Source organism: Neolamprologus brichardi, chromosome 19 (assembly GCF_056152115.1).
Source record: "Neolamprologus brichardi isolate AB-2024 chromosome 19, ASM5615211v1, whole genome shotgun sequence".
In the NCBI taxonomy this organism is placed as follows: domain Eukaryota; kingdom Metazoa; phylum Chordata; class Actinopteri; order Cichliformes; family Cichlidae; genus Neolamprologus; species Neolamprologus brichardi.
Window position 1 is genome coordinate 12296913 of NC_142122.1, and position 13588 is coordinate 12310500.

At 38.2% G+C, this 13588-nt stretch overlaps 1 protein-coding gene across 1 annotated transcript; it reads left to right on the forward strand.

Moving 5' to 3' along the window:
- Window positions 1-4286: 4286 nt before the first annotated feature.
- pdcd10b (programmed cell death 10b) lies at window positions 4287-13145 on the forward strand. Its single transcript, XM_006798371.3, has 8 exons — window positions 4287-4433; window positions 5735-5952; window positions 7366-7419; window positions 8847-8964; window positions 9804-9930; window positions 10895-10973; window positions 11072-11154; window positions 12275-13145. The coding sequence occupies exons 2-8, from the start codon at window positions 5863-5865 to the stop codon at window positions 12354-12356; spliced, it is 633 nt and encodes a 210-aa protein (XP_006798434.1). The 5' UTR covers window positions 4287-4433; window positions 5735-5862; the 3' UTR covers window positions 12357-13145.
- Window positions 13146-13588: the final 443 nt, after the last annotated feature.

Genomic DNA, 13588 nt, shown 5'->3' on the forward strand with positions numbered 1-13588 from the left:
AGATTCTGTGCTTGGCAAATACTTTTTTAGTTAAGCATCTTGTTAATCCATAACTTACTAGCATCACAAATGAGGCCAAGTTGTAAAGTTACAGCAGTGGAGGCTGTGCCAAGCGTTGTCACTGGAATGTGAGAATGCTTGGCACAATGTTGAACGCACAACAAGAAGAACTATTCAATCAATAAAGTCAGTTTAAACTTTATCTAAACTGATTTACACATATCTTTTTTATTAGGTTATGAGACAATATTAATGTGTAAATGTATCAAGCTTTGTTAGAAACAAACATCATCGGTTCCGGCTTCTGGACACACAGAGCTGTCTGACATTGGCTTAAAGCCCCAAAACACTTTAAATACGGCCTACAGTTAAACTCATGGTGATTTTAAAGGCCTGAAAGGTTTGCTGCTTACTGTCCAACCAGCACTGGCACAGAGAGGTGAGCAGTGAGGGAATAGGACTATGGTTGAATGTCTGGCTCAGCTCCACATCGATTGGTACTTGCTTTCCACATAGAAACAGGGGAAGATTTGTCACTGGCTTGTAAAGCTGGGGGTTGGTCTTGTTGCCAGGGAGGTGCTGGAAGGATGCCAGTGTTCTTCTTTTTTTTTTTCCAACAAACTCCAGATGTTTCTGACCACATCAATAAACATTTACAAGATAAAATAGAAGTTAAAGTTCTAAGCATCATCAGATTATTTTTAGTCAAATAAATAATCAGTAAGATTTATTTTATTTTATTTTTTAAAAAAAAAAGGTAATTAAGGACAGAATTCCTGCTGCTGGCCAAAATAGACTCAGATTTATTCTCAGAACCTTATACTTATTGATATTTATTTTTATTTTCTGCAGATAACATACATGATAATAAATGTTTCGGTAAATGGCAGATAAAGATATCAGTGCCTAAAAATTTGCACAATAACAGGAGGAAAATAGAAGTCTTTGTGAAGGTACACAGCAGACTATGCCTGACGCAGGACAAACCATAGCCAAAGGGATGCCTGACATCACTTTTAAAATGCAAGGCATGCTGTGTAAACAGGTGGAAATGTTTAGTGTAGCCTGCACCAGTGTAACAGGGTAAACCGGTATTGTGTGTACATTAAAACTGGCAGTGATTTTGGAGCGTGTATGTGTTCCACTTTTGCAATGAGCCAATGGCTGTGGTTGGGCGGGGTTAACTACTTCTACTTTTATATACTTATGCCACACACTACAAACACTGCTGTCACATTTTGTTTTTCTCTGTACAGGTATATTACATAGCCCAGATTTACGATGGTTTAGATTAACATCAATGTGTTTATAGCAGATGTTCTTGGACTGTGTGTTTTGTTCCTTCTGTAAATGGGATGCTATATATTATATTATAGCTGGGACTGTTTCTGTTGACTATTTTTTTCTAATAAATTATATTTTAAAATTTTAATAAGAGTATGTCATTTTTCTGCCCTCAGCTGAGTCTGTGTGTTACACCAAAAAGCAATTATGATAAGTGATTTCCATAAGGCTAGATTTGCACTGAAGCTTTATTTTACGGTACTGATTAACTACAAGTGTTCTAAATGTGTATGCATTTGTATGCTGATTGGGGAAATAACATTATTTAATTTTCTCTGGAGGTCCCTTGAAGGTTCCGCAAAACTAACCTTGAGTGAATGTACATTCAGAAAGTGTGTGTAATCAGATTAGTAAAATGAATCTGTAAGCATGCGAGTATAATGGCTGAAAAGCCATTGCATTGAAAATGCAAACAGGTCACCAATTGCAGCTCACCAAGCTTTCCAGTTGGCTGGCTTTTTATATGTAACATTTGCTACACTTCTGTGGCAGTTCCACAAAAAAAAGAAAAGAAAAAAGAAATATATATATATATATATATATATATATATATATATATATATATATATATATATATATATATATATATGGCATGATTTCTGTAGTAAAACCAGTTCAGTACTGTTCAATCAACACATGTACAGGTTGGTAATGTAACTGTTTTATAATATTACCTTTAATTTATCCAGCTGTAACTGTCACTGAGATTGAGAATGTCCTTTTCAAGAGTAACGTTAGCAAGAAGTGAGCAATAATTACAAGTAGAAATTGAACATAAACACACAAATACACATAGGGCTCATTACATCCAGTCAAAATAGGTACAATTCAAACTGACCTAAGAGACTTTGGTAAGCTGTGTGTGTCTTTACAATTCAAGCGATCGTCTTAGAGTAGCAGCACACAGTCCACAAAAGCAGCAGCTGACCAGTGAAGAATACTGGTATATTGACTGAGAGCAGCTCTAATCATCTAACAGCTGGCTGACTGCTGGAGAGCCTTGGATGACAAGCCAACAGCAGCCACTAGCTCTGGGAGGAAAACCAACACTGATAACTAAACGTAAATATACACATGAACAATCACAATATGCCAATTTACATTAAAATAATCTATAATATCTATGTCTTTTTACTTATTAGTTTTTTTATTTGACTAATAATGGGCAAAGCCATGGTGTGCGAGAACACGGTAGAGTTATTAAATGTTAAGAAAAATAAAGCTGCCCACATAATCGGCACTTTATTCACACCGAGTAAATAAACAGTGTCTGGACTTTAATGCACAAGAAGGTAAACTTTAAGTGACCCTGTCTCCTGATAGAAATATTTGCATAGCCCTTAATCATAAAAATATAATAATCATAAAAACAGATCTCCTGGGGCCCCCTCCTGGCAGGTTTATGTACATGCAGAGTGAGACGAAAGGTCACACAAACTCGTTTCCTGTGTACAAACAAATTGTTAACTGAGAGGTAGTAGCGAACGATGGAAACACCAGCTTAGTCTTAGAATAGTGCTGACTAGCCAAAAGCACAATCTAAAGAAACAGCTGAGAAACAAAGTCATTTACATGTCTGAAAATGGTTTAAAAGCCATTTCTAAGGCCTTGGTACTCCAGCTAACCATGATGAGAGCCGTTATCCTCAAATTGGAACAGTGGTAAATCTTCCCAGGAGTGGCCAGCCTATCAAAGAAACCCCAAGAACGCATCCGTGATTCATCCAGGAGGTCACAAAAGAACCCAGGACAACATCTAAAGAACGGCAGGCCTCATTTGCCTCAGTTAAAGTCAGAGTTCATGATATAATAATAAGAAGGGGACTGGGAGGAACATGACATGTATGGGAGAGTTTCAAGGTAAAATGCACTGCTGACCAAAAGAACACAAAGACTTGTCTCACATTTACAACACGACCCATCTTGATGATCCTCCATACTTTTGGAAAATTATTCTGTGGACTGATGAGGTCAAAGTTGAACTTTGTGGAAGGTTTGAGTCCCGTTACATCTGGTGAAAAATAGGACAGCATAGCATTTAATAAAACAAAACAAAACAAAACAAAAAAACCCCCAAAAAAACATCACACCAACAGTCAGACATGGTACTGGTAGTGTGATGGCCTGAGGTCTGCTTTGCTAAAGCTGTAGTTACTTATCATTTTCCAGATTCACTGGAATATTATAAATGAGCTATCAGCAATATCTAAGCAACACCTGTCATTGATTCAATTATTATGGTCTAACAACACAGTGTATATGATTCTGTCAGTCATTCTACATAATGAGCTGATGCACTACAGTGGTGTTACAACTTTAATTTAAGTAAATAGTTTGGGTGCTTTTTTTCCACTTTGAAAGCAACATTTACCAAATCAAATTGGGTTTAAATTCTTGGGAAGCACCATATTTCACCACAGCTGAATGTCTGTCTCCATCTCACTGTCTCCCTAGGACCCTTTCTCTCACACCAATGGTCCTCCTCTTTACCTGCTCCATGGCAGCTCCATATTCAACATCCATTCTGCAATATATCCACTGTCCCCTCCCCTCTGCACATGTCCAAACCATCTCAGCCTTACCACTCTGACTTGGCTTCAGAGGCCCAACCTCAGCTATTTCATTTCTTACCCTGTCCAACCTGCTCACAGTGCATCTGCATTGCATTGTAAATATTAGTCAAAATGAAATTAAGCCCAACAAGGAACTGAAGGACACAATGGAGCTGAGGTGAGCTGTGATAGTGCCACACTGCTGTCTCAGTCCTGGACTCTCAAGTCTGGACTCCCCTAAGAACTTACTGAGTCCGAAGGAGAGAAACGCCCGTGTGATATTTTTATCATGAGAAGACAAGACTTCCGCAAAGTAACTCAAAACTCTACTACGTGTACAATGTAACTATTTAAATGACGTCAGAGTCGCTTAATTTATCCGCTCTTTGATTGGACGGTGTGTGTTTACGTAGCAACGGGCCGGAAGATGTCGCTTGGGCCAGTCCTAAAAAACTTCCGCCTTAAGTTGTAGAGAAAACACAGCAGCTAAAAAGGCTATCGACGGCGTAACCATCCCATTTACGAAGTCAGACAAAAGGTAGATACCTGCTCACATTTTTGACACGTACTGTAATGTACACATTTGCCCAAACCAGCCGGTTGGCGTGTTTTAGGATCTCAAAAAATATAAATCCAGAAATTACCAGAGCTAGCACGGAAGCTCGGCTCTTCACTGCTAGCAGTTCGCTACCATCGATATGCTCGGCCATAGGCCTCAGGTTGATATCTTTACGGGTAGCTTGCGATAAATATAATACTATACCCACCCATTTGTTGTTCTGACTCTTGATTTTAACAGTCTTAAGAAAAATAGCCAGTTCAATGTAACGTCTACTTTATATCTACTCGGTTAGCTACGTCCAGTTAGCCGAGTCTCAAATACCTGGACTTGTATACATCCAGTAAGCTGCTTAAGTGGTTGGGTTTGCCAGCTACCATCGCGTTTGGTTGAAAAATAGTAATGTTAATCTAGTTTATGACTTTGAAAAAAAAATCTAAACATTTGTTTTAATGTAAACGTAATGACATCGAGAGATATTTGGCTAGCCTAGCTGAATACCCCAAATGGTATTTAGGAGGCTAATGTCTGATCTACATCTCCAAACTTTTTTGTTGTTCTGTCATTCCTTTTGGGCGTTTACATATTTTGATATGAATCAACGGAATTATGAATGGTGTCTTGCTTGTAATAAGCTCTTCTTAATTCCGTCAACTGTCATATATTTACGTTGCTGTTTGGTCATTGAAGGTTTGCTGTCATCAGCCAGGTAACTGTGCCACTCCCCTTCTCCAGACTCACAAAAGAGCAGTGTTTGCTGGCAATGCCAGCTTTATTTATATAGAAAATAGAAAACCTGCGTAGGTTTGACAGTCTCTTAAGGCAGTCAAAATGGCAAAATAAAACTTTATGGGAAAACCCAAGGTTTTGAGTCAGCGAGCAGCTTGTTCCAAAGAACAGGAGCACAGTAGCAGAAAGACCACTCGGAAAACTTGGATCTGATTTGAGAAATATTTAAAAGATCTGCACTTGATGACCTGAGAGGTTTGATTGGGTTAACATTGAGTCAGAGATAGGGAGGGAGGCAAGCCATTGAGAGCTTTATGAACTAATAGAAAGCAGCATTGTAGAATAAATATCTGAGATTAATGAATTAGACATTACAGTGCATAAATACCAAATAAAAATAGAGGTTATAAGGAATGTGTCATAGTGATTTTATAAGTTATATTTATTATTTCATATGTTTGTTAGGGTGTTGGGGAGTTTTAGTTGTGTACTTTTATAAATCCAGTCTCTTTGTTTACACTGTTTTACTGTCTCACATTTTTCTTCTTCAGGCTACTATACTCTGGAGTTTGGGTGGTTTTGAGCGTGTGTGTGTGTGACTGGTTGAGTGTATGTGTGAGTGTATGTGAGCTGCAGATTCTTCCTCACTGTTACAACCAGAGCTGCTCCTCCCTGGAGGATGACAATGGAGGAGATGAAGAATGAAGCGGAGACAAACTCCATGGTATCCATGACGCTGTACGCCGTGATGTATCCAGTTTTCAATGAGGTAAAATATCACATGCTGCGGACAAAGGCGCTGATAGTTTGCCTGGACATCCCCTCATCAGGAGATGTCCAGGGAAGCTATCAGCATCAGCATGCCTGTATGAGAAACCAGAGACCCAGTAACACATTTGAAAATGTATCCATATAGCAGGTGATTATAATAATGAATCGACATAGCAGAGACAAAGATGCATATACAGTGCTGTGAACAAGTATTTGCTCACTTCCTGTTTTTTTTGTTTGTTTGGTTTTTTTTGCATATTACATACAGTTACATGTTTTGGATCAACAAACAAATGTAGATATTGGAAAACGATAACAGAAGTAAATACAGAATGCAGTTTTAAAATGATTATTTCATTTAATAAGGGAGAAACTCAACTTTGATTAACCACATTTTTTGGAAAGCTGAGTAGAATGTCACTAGCCACACCCAGACCTGATTACTTGGCAAATCAAGAATCTCTTAAATAGAACCTGTCAGACAAAGTGAGGTAGGCTAAATGATCTCGTAAAGAAACACATCATACCAAGATCTTAAGAAAGTCAAGAGACGAAAATGTCAGTCTGGAAAGGATTATTCACTTTCTAAGGCTTTAGGACTCCAGTAAATCAAAGTGAGAACCATTATGCACAAATGGAGAAAACATGGAGCAGTGGTGAACCATCCCAGGAGTGGGCAGCCTATCAAAAATACCCCAAAAGCACAATCAGCGTACTGCAGGACTGCAGCCCTGATTTGCTTCAGTTAAGGCCATTTTTCATGATATAACAATAAGAAAAAATGGCATATGGGAGAATTTCTAGGTATAAACCGCTGTTGACCAAAAGAACACAAAGGTTTGTCTCATCTGTACCAGAGTTTCTACCAGAGTGTTCTTAATTTTTAGTTTATGTACTTGTGGGTTTGTTTCCCAATAATTTAAAACAGTTTGAATCTATACAAAATATGTTATACTACTTTTTAAAAATATATTTTTATAAATAAATTATACTTTATTTATTTGGAATTTAGTTGTTAAATTTGTTTGCGTAACTTCTTTGACTTGAAGTTTTTGCCTGGTTAGAATTGACTTTATTATATATATGTGTCGTGTATTTAAATACAGTTGTGTAAAGTTTTACGTGTCTAAGTGTTTTCATAAATGTATCAAAATAAAAATTGTGATTAAGTGATTATGTGCTCTCCTTTGATGACATGATAGATACCCACCTACAGGGAGCTGATCAAAGACATACCAAAACCAAACGTATTTGATGCTTTTCACACGTAACTACTGTTAAGTTTAACGCAAGACTGTATAAACCTGACCTGACATCTTTAATCAGAATGCTTTAATTTAGGATGAAAACCTGTGATGGGCGCAGCATGTCCAGATTTGGCATCAACATGTTTGCTTTCCCCCCTTTTTAGCTGGAGAGGATCAACCTATCAGCAGCTCAGACTCTCAGAGCAGCCTTCATAAAGGTAAGACTGTGTATCAGGCAGAAGGCCCGAGACATGAAGTATTGCTTGATGTTGGTTGTTATACCTAGGCTGCATTCCAGCTCGCGTGACACTTTGCAGGTGCATCTGCTTTTTGTCTGATGCCCTCACCAATAATGAGTTTGTTGCTTTGGCAGAATAACAAGGGGCATGTATTCTCCTTGACTGGCATGATAACTGGGTCATTGCAAAATGTGTGTCTGATGCAAACAAAGATAGGTTACAAAGAGAGAAGCTGCGTAAGAGTTGGTTGTAGCTTCTGTTTGGCTTCTGAAGTATATTCAACCTGCATTCTTTTTAATGACCACCAGGGGGCAATCCATGTGGTTGCAAAAGGCTCCACACCTATAGAAGTCTGTGGTAAAATCATCTTTAGGTTTTATTTTTTTTGATGAGAGTGTGGGTTCAGTCACTCACTTTGGGTAATACTGAATAAAAAGTTAAGTCAGTTTTGTAAATTTTAATTTTAATTGTTAGATATGTGTATTATCCAGGGCAACTTCTATTGTTTTTTAACTCGGAAGTAGTCAAAATCAGCTGTGTGCTTATCTGATTTATTTGTTTATTTTTTGGTGAAATACAAAGTCCAGTTTTTTTTCCAGATTTTATTTCTACTAACTTTTAATGTCACAGGATAGGTTCTTTTTCCTCGTTGTAAAATTAATTATGTTACTGCTTTCATTTGTCTGTATTTTTCCTTTTGTTTGTTAGAAATGGAGCTGGCCAGAGATGTGGGGAAAAAACTCTTAGCACTCTTACCTTTATTATCAGTTATGCATTAGGTTTTTTTTATGTTCCTTAAACTTGAGCACCTCAGTTTTCATACTTAGTGTTTAAATGAATTAACTCAGCAGGTATTAATAGAACATGAGAGGCACTGATATTCACACTCATGCTGTGATTTGGACACCAGCCTGCAGTGATCAGAAGAGGTTTTTGTTAATATCAGAGCAACCTTCTGATTGCACTGGGATAATAGAAGCACAGTGGTATAGGCATAGATTGCTTCTATACCACTCCAGATGCCAGTTATGTTAACTGTGTGTGTGTGTGTGTGTGCAAATGAAATTTTAATAGAGTTGAAGCTGCTTTATCATTATACAAACCAAAGGGAGATTTGATCCCTTTACAGCTGTTTTACTTTGGCATTTGTGGGGCTTTTGTTCACTTGTCTCTCTGATTAGGCTCTCTGCTGCCCTCGCTGCTTCCTGCCTTGTTGAATTATTCAGGTGGAGAGCTTTTGTACATTCATCTGAGCGCGTCACAGGGGACACCTGACTTTCAATACATTTCTGACTCTGTCCTATGCGCCTTCAGCTAAGCCCCCTTGGTGCTTTTATTGGAGAAGACAAACCGAGCGCCTTGTTTGTCTTGCTCACCTCGCATGTATGACTCTCCTCTTCTGTCAGGCGGAGAGGGAGAACCCCGGCCTGACTCAGGACATCATAATGAAGATCTTGGAGAAAAAAAACGTCCAAATCAACTTCACTGAATCCCTGCTGCGTATGGCAGCTGATGATGTGGAAGGTGAGTAGAGAGACGCCATTTTCACACATGCGTTGCAGCTCTGAAATGTTCTTGACTTCACCTTGTAAATGTGTTATATTCTCAGAAAGGCTTGTGTTGTCACATTATATGTTGACTCACAAAGATACAGTCATGTGTCCTCTAATCTTGCCAAAGCAAACTGTATTTGCAGTACTGACAGTGTGTCTAATGATTCAGAGAAACTTGATTGTTACGCATGCACCGGGCAATGTCTAATAGTTAATTGGTTTAACACTGAACATCTGTTCTGTTCTTTATTAAAGCAAACATTGTTTGCTCCCACGCTTTTGGAAGTTTATGGGAAAATGCGTGTACTCTGCAGGAAACACCTGAGGGTTGAAACAGTCAGTTGAGTTTCTAGTTAGAAAGTTAAAACTAGAATTGATACAAAATTCTAAAGTTTTTTGGTTTGGCAGCTTATGAAAAACATAATTCTACATCTACACACACATTTACACACACACACAAAACAGCTTGATTTTTGCAGTTGATAATAAGACACCTTTATGCAATTCAAAATCTGTAGAGAGGCATGAATTAGTTTTTCTCTCTGGTGCACACAGATTTCTATGAGATGTTTCTAAGATGCTGTGCTGCTTAATGGTATTTTCATGCATCTAATTGTGCTAATGTCAGTGCAAGTACAGGCTTGTGTTGTTTTTCGATACAGCCTCACTTTAGATGCTACGTTAAGATGCTCTGTTAGATGTTGTAAATCATCTAGTCTTTGTGGGTGTGCTAAACATCTTTTTTTTGTGTGTGTGTGTGTGTGTGTGTGTGTTTCGTTTTTTTGTTTTGTTTTTTCATCCCACCTGCAGAGTTCATGATTGACCGACCTGAGCAGGAGTTCCAGGACCTAAATGAGAAGGCCAGAGCTCTTAAACACATCCTCAGCAAAATCCCAGATGAGATCAATGACAGAGTACGCTTCCTACAAACTATCAAGTGAGTGCGAATGCACACACACGCTCCAGGGTTTCCACCAGCTTTGCAACCCGTAGAGCCTATGCAACATAATTCTTTTTGGGGTTTGTTTTGCTTTCATACCAAAACACTCTTCATACAATAAAAATATTTGCAAAGGCCAAATTACAAATGAAAGCAGAATTGCACATATGCAATCTTACCATTCTCTCTCCACACAATTAGAAATGGGCACCATAGTATTTGCATACTACTAAAATGCAGGTGTTTGTGGTTGAAATTGTCACTTTCTCTTCCTTATAAGATGCGTGACTCTTTATCTATATATTTAATAACTATTTCAAGAATCATACATTGAAATTTGCTGAGTTGAGATCTATTTTTTTTGCTATAACTGTTCATTTATAACAATGCAGTGCTGGATTTCTTTTCTATGCTCTAATAAACATTATAGGGAGATTGTTCAAAGATGGATAAAAACTGGTAAATATGCTCTTTTATGCTTGCATTCTTCTTAAGGCCCATTAGCTGTTTTAAATTTTCCGTCACATCTTCCAAATGGACACCTTACACTTTTCCTGTGGCCCTTTTGTTTGAAATTGTGTAGCAAAACACCTTTGAAAATTCTACAACAATCATTGAAGACCTTTGGAGAAATATTGAGCAAAATGTTCAAACATTTTTCATAGTGTTCATAGTTCATTCCAGTTTCCTAAAAAAGATTATTGATTTAACATAATTCAGTAGGCTATATACTGAGTTTGCATAAATTCAGTATTGCTAGTATCTATCTGATACCAATACCTGCGTTGGTATCAATACTGTCGATATTTAGATCCGTCCAACAAGCTCTAGCGGACACCTCTAATAGATGTTTGAGATATATCGGGGGAAGGGGTTGAGGTAGTGCTTGTTTCCGATTTTATCCTTTAGCTTCTTGGTTGAATTTGTGTTGAAAAAAAAAGTGTTTCATTTTACTTCACAGAGACATTGCCAGCGCCATAAAAGAGCTCCTGGACACAGTCAACAATGTCATTAAAAAATATCAGTACCAGAATCGCAGAGTGAGTAATGAATACGCTACAATTACTACTACTTGAATTATTTCACATTTTCCCCTCATTTCAAATGGATGTTTTTGCTTTATTTTCTGCTCGGCAAGGCCCTGGAGCACCAGAAAAAGGAGTTTGTGAAATACTCCAAAAGTTTCAGTGACACCCTCAAAACATACTTCAAAGATGGAAAGTAAGTATGGCACCACGTGTTATGCCTCAGCTAATCAGTACCCTGTTTTTAAAGACAGATTCTATTGAATCTTGAATTGCATTAAAACATAAAAAAGAGTTGGTAAGCTCTGTGTGCCTGTCATATAATGTGTGTCTCTGTTAAACATGTGCAAATGTATTTTCTAAAACTGCCGGGTCGTTGTTGCATATAGTGTGCATAAAGATATTTCACAGTAAAAGTTAAGAAAGCAGTGGTTTCTAAACACAGAGGAAACGGGTTCAGAAATTGTTGAATAATAAAGCATAATTTAAGATTTGTTAACGTATTATACTAAAAAATGTCTAGTTTATGCTACATTAACAGTGGAAATTAGAACTATGGACTTGAAGCACTGGTTTGGAGAATAGTGGTGGAGTAGATTGATGAAACCAAAGTTATCTGGAATATCGGGCTTCTCTAATACCTTGTCTCAGCAAACTTTTCAAATATTTTAGCAATGAAAGGAAATTTTGAAGAGGTCTATAACTTGTGTGTAGTGCTGTTTGGATAACCCCCTGTTTAAAGCACTTGGGGTCTTGCATCAAAGAGCAATTTATGAGTGTGACCACAGAAACTTTATGGTTGTGGGTAAGTGGTTGTGGGTAAGTTGAGGGTTTTATTTCAGTTTTATTTCAGTTAATATTTCAGATATAGCCACTATAGAAATTGGGTGAAAAGATTCCATATTTTGGGATGTGGGAGATTGCAATTGAAGCGGCAAAATGTTAACGTTACTGCAGTCCTTATTTGAGAAAACTGGTGTTTGTGGTTTTGTAGGAGGAACTAGCTCATACTTCGTTATCATCAGATTAATAATAACTAATGCAAAATGTTCCAAGGTATGACTTTTGTCCGTGTGCAAACAAAGTGTCATCCTGTTTTGTGTCAACTGTGGATAAAGTTGTTAGAGAGGGTCACAGGAGCATCCATGCTTGCAGGACTTCTACTCCTATTGTTTAGATTTGAATATCCTTAACCAATTAGATAAGGGAAGGCAGCTTTTCCACTTTTGTTCTAAAGTTGTTGCTCACTCTGTTGTGCTGTGTATATGATGTTCTCCAGTGAGTTTTCACAAGCTATAATTTTTCTTTGTTCCCAGGGCAATAAATGTCTTCATCAGCGCAAACCGGCTCATCCACCAAACCAACCTCATACTGCAGACCTTCAAAACCGTGGCCTAGCCCCACACCTCACCCCGACCCCACCCAAGAGACCACAGAGCCCCCCCTTCTCATTGTCCCTTGGGGAACAACTGCTAAAATGGCAGAGGCTTGAAGAGCACCTCACCCATATATGTAAATTAGAGTTGATTTTTTTTTTTAGGGTTGGGGTCGATGTCATTGGAGTCGAGATTCTAGATTCCAGTTCAAGAGACTGAAAAGTGCCATTTGTTTTTTTTTCAATGACGATTTTCCAGTCTTGAAGTGGAACTGAACAGGGGCCCAAAGTCTTGGTTAATTGATTTTATTTGGACAGTTTTAATTTATAACCCAAAACTTGTTTGGGAGGTGGTGAGGCGAGGTGTTCATTAAAGACTAATTGCCATTTTTCTAATATATTCATGTTGATCATTTTACTTTTAGCTTTTCAGTCATGGCTACACATCTGAGACTATATCCAGTAGGGATTGTTCTCAGTAGTCTATACCAGTTTTCTCTTCTCGCCTCCTATTTGTGTCATTTTTGCCACGGGCTGTATGGATTGACAGAAGCACCTGGCTGCAGGTCAAACAGTTGCGAGGAGAGGAAGCAGAGTTGGACATTTGAGAGGCAGATTTCGTTTCTCTTTATTATCAGAAGAAAGAAAGCCAAAAGACTTCCAGCACAGTGTGCGCCTTACCAAGTCCTGTAACATTCCCTCCTCTCAAGAGTGTAATGAAGTGGAGCCAGTCCCTGCTGTTGAGGGATGTAGAGAGAAAAGAGTTCTGTATTTAACTGGTTGCAAATGTTCAATAAATAGTTTCCAAATGATGATGCTTTTTATCTGTGTCCGTGTCCAGTGTGTGTGGGGTCAACCTTTCTGTGTGAGTGGGAAAGGATTTGCTTTGCAGTGGCGTGGCCTGAAAAATAGATGTGTGGTAACATTGTTTTATTCAAAAAAGGATTTTACCATTTCAGAACAATGATACTTTGATAACGCTGCCAAGTGGTCAGTTTGAAAATGGTTGCAGCTTTCTGTGGCGCTGTTTGTTTTCTTTTTTTCCCCACTTGTCAAAACAGGTTTGCTTACATTTCTTTAAGTAGCCTTGAGCCGTTGCTGGAAGAAGATACGAGGGATGGGGTTTCTATTAATCTCCTTACTTTCTCAAAAACAGTGAACCTATCAGATCAGGGGTGGGGAACTCCAGGCCTCAAGGGCTGGTGTCCTGCAGGTTTTAGATATCACCCTGGGTCAACACACCTACCGGTAAATC

Coding starts and splice junctions, on each gene's coding strand:
- pdcd10b (XM_006798371.3), top strand. CDS start 5,863: ATGACAATGGAGGAGATGAAGAATGAAGCGGAGACAAACTCCATGGTA. Junction 5,953..7,365: donor TGTATCCAGTTTTCAATGAG/GTAAAATATCAC, acceptor CCCCCTTTTTAG/CTGGAGAGGATCAACCTATC. Junction 8,965..9,803: donor GGCAGCTGATGATGTGGAAG/GTGAGTAGAGAG, acceptor TCCCACCTGCAG/AGTTCATGATTGACCGACCT.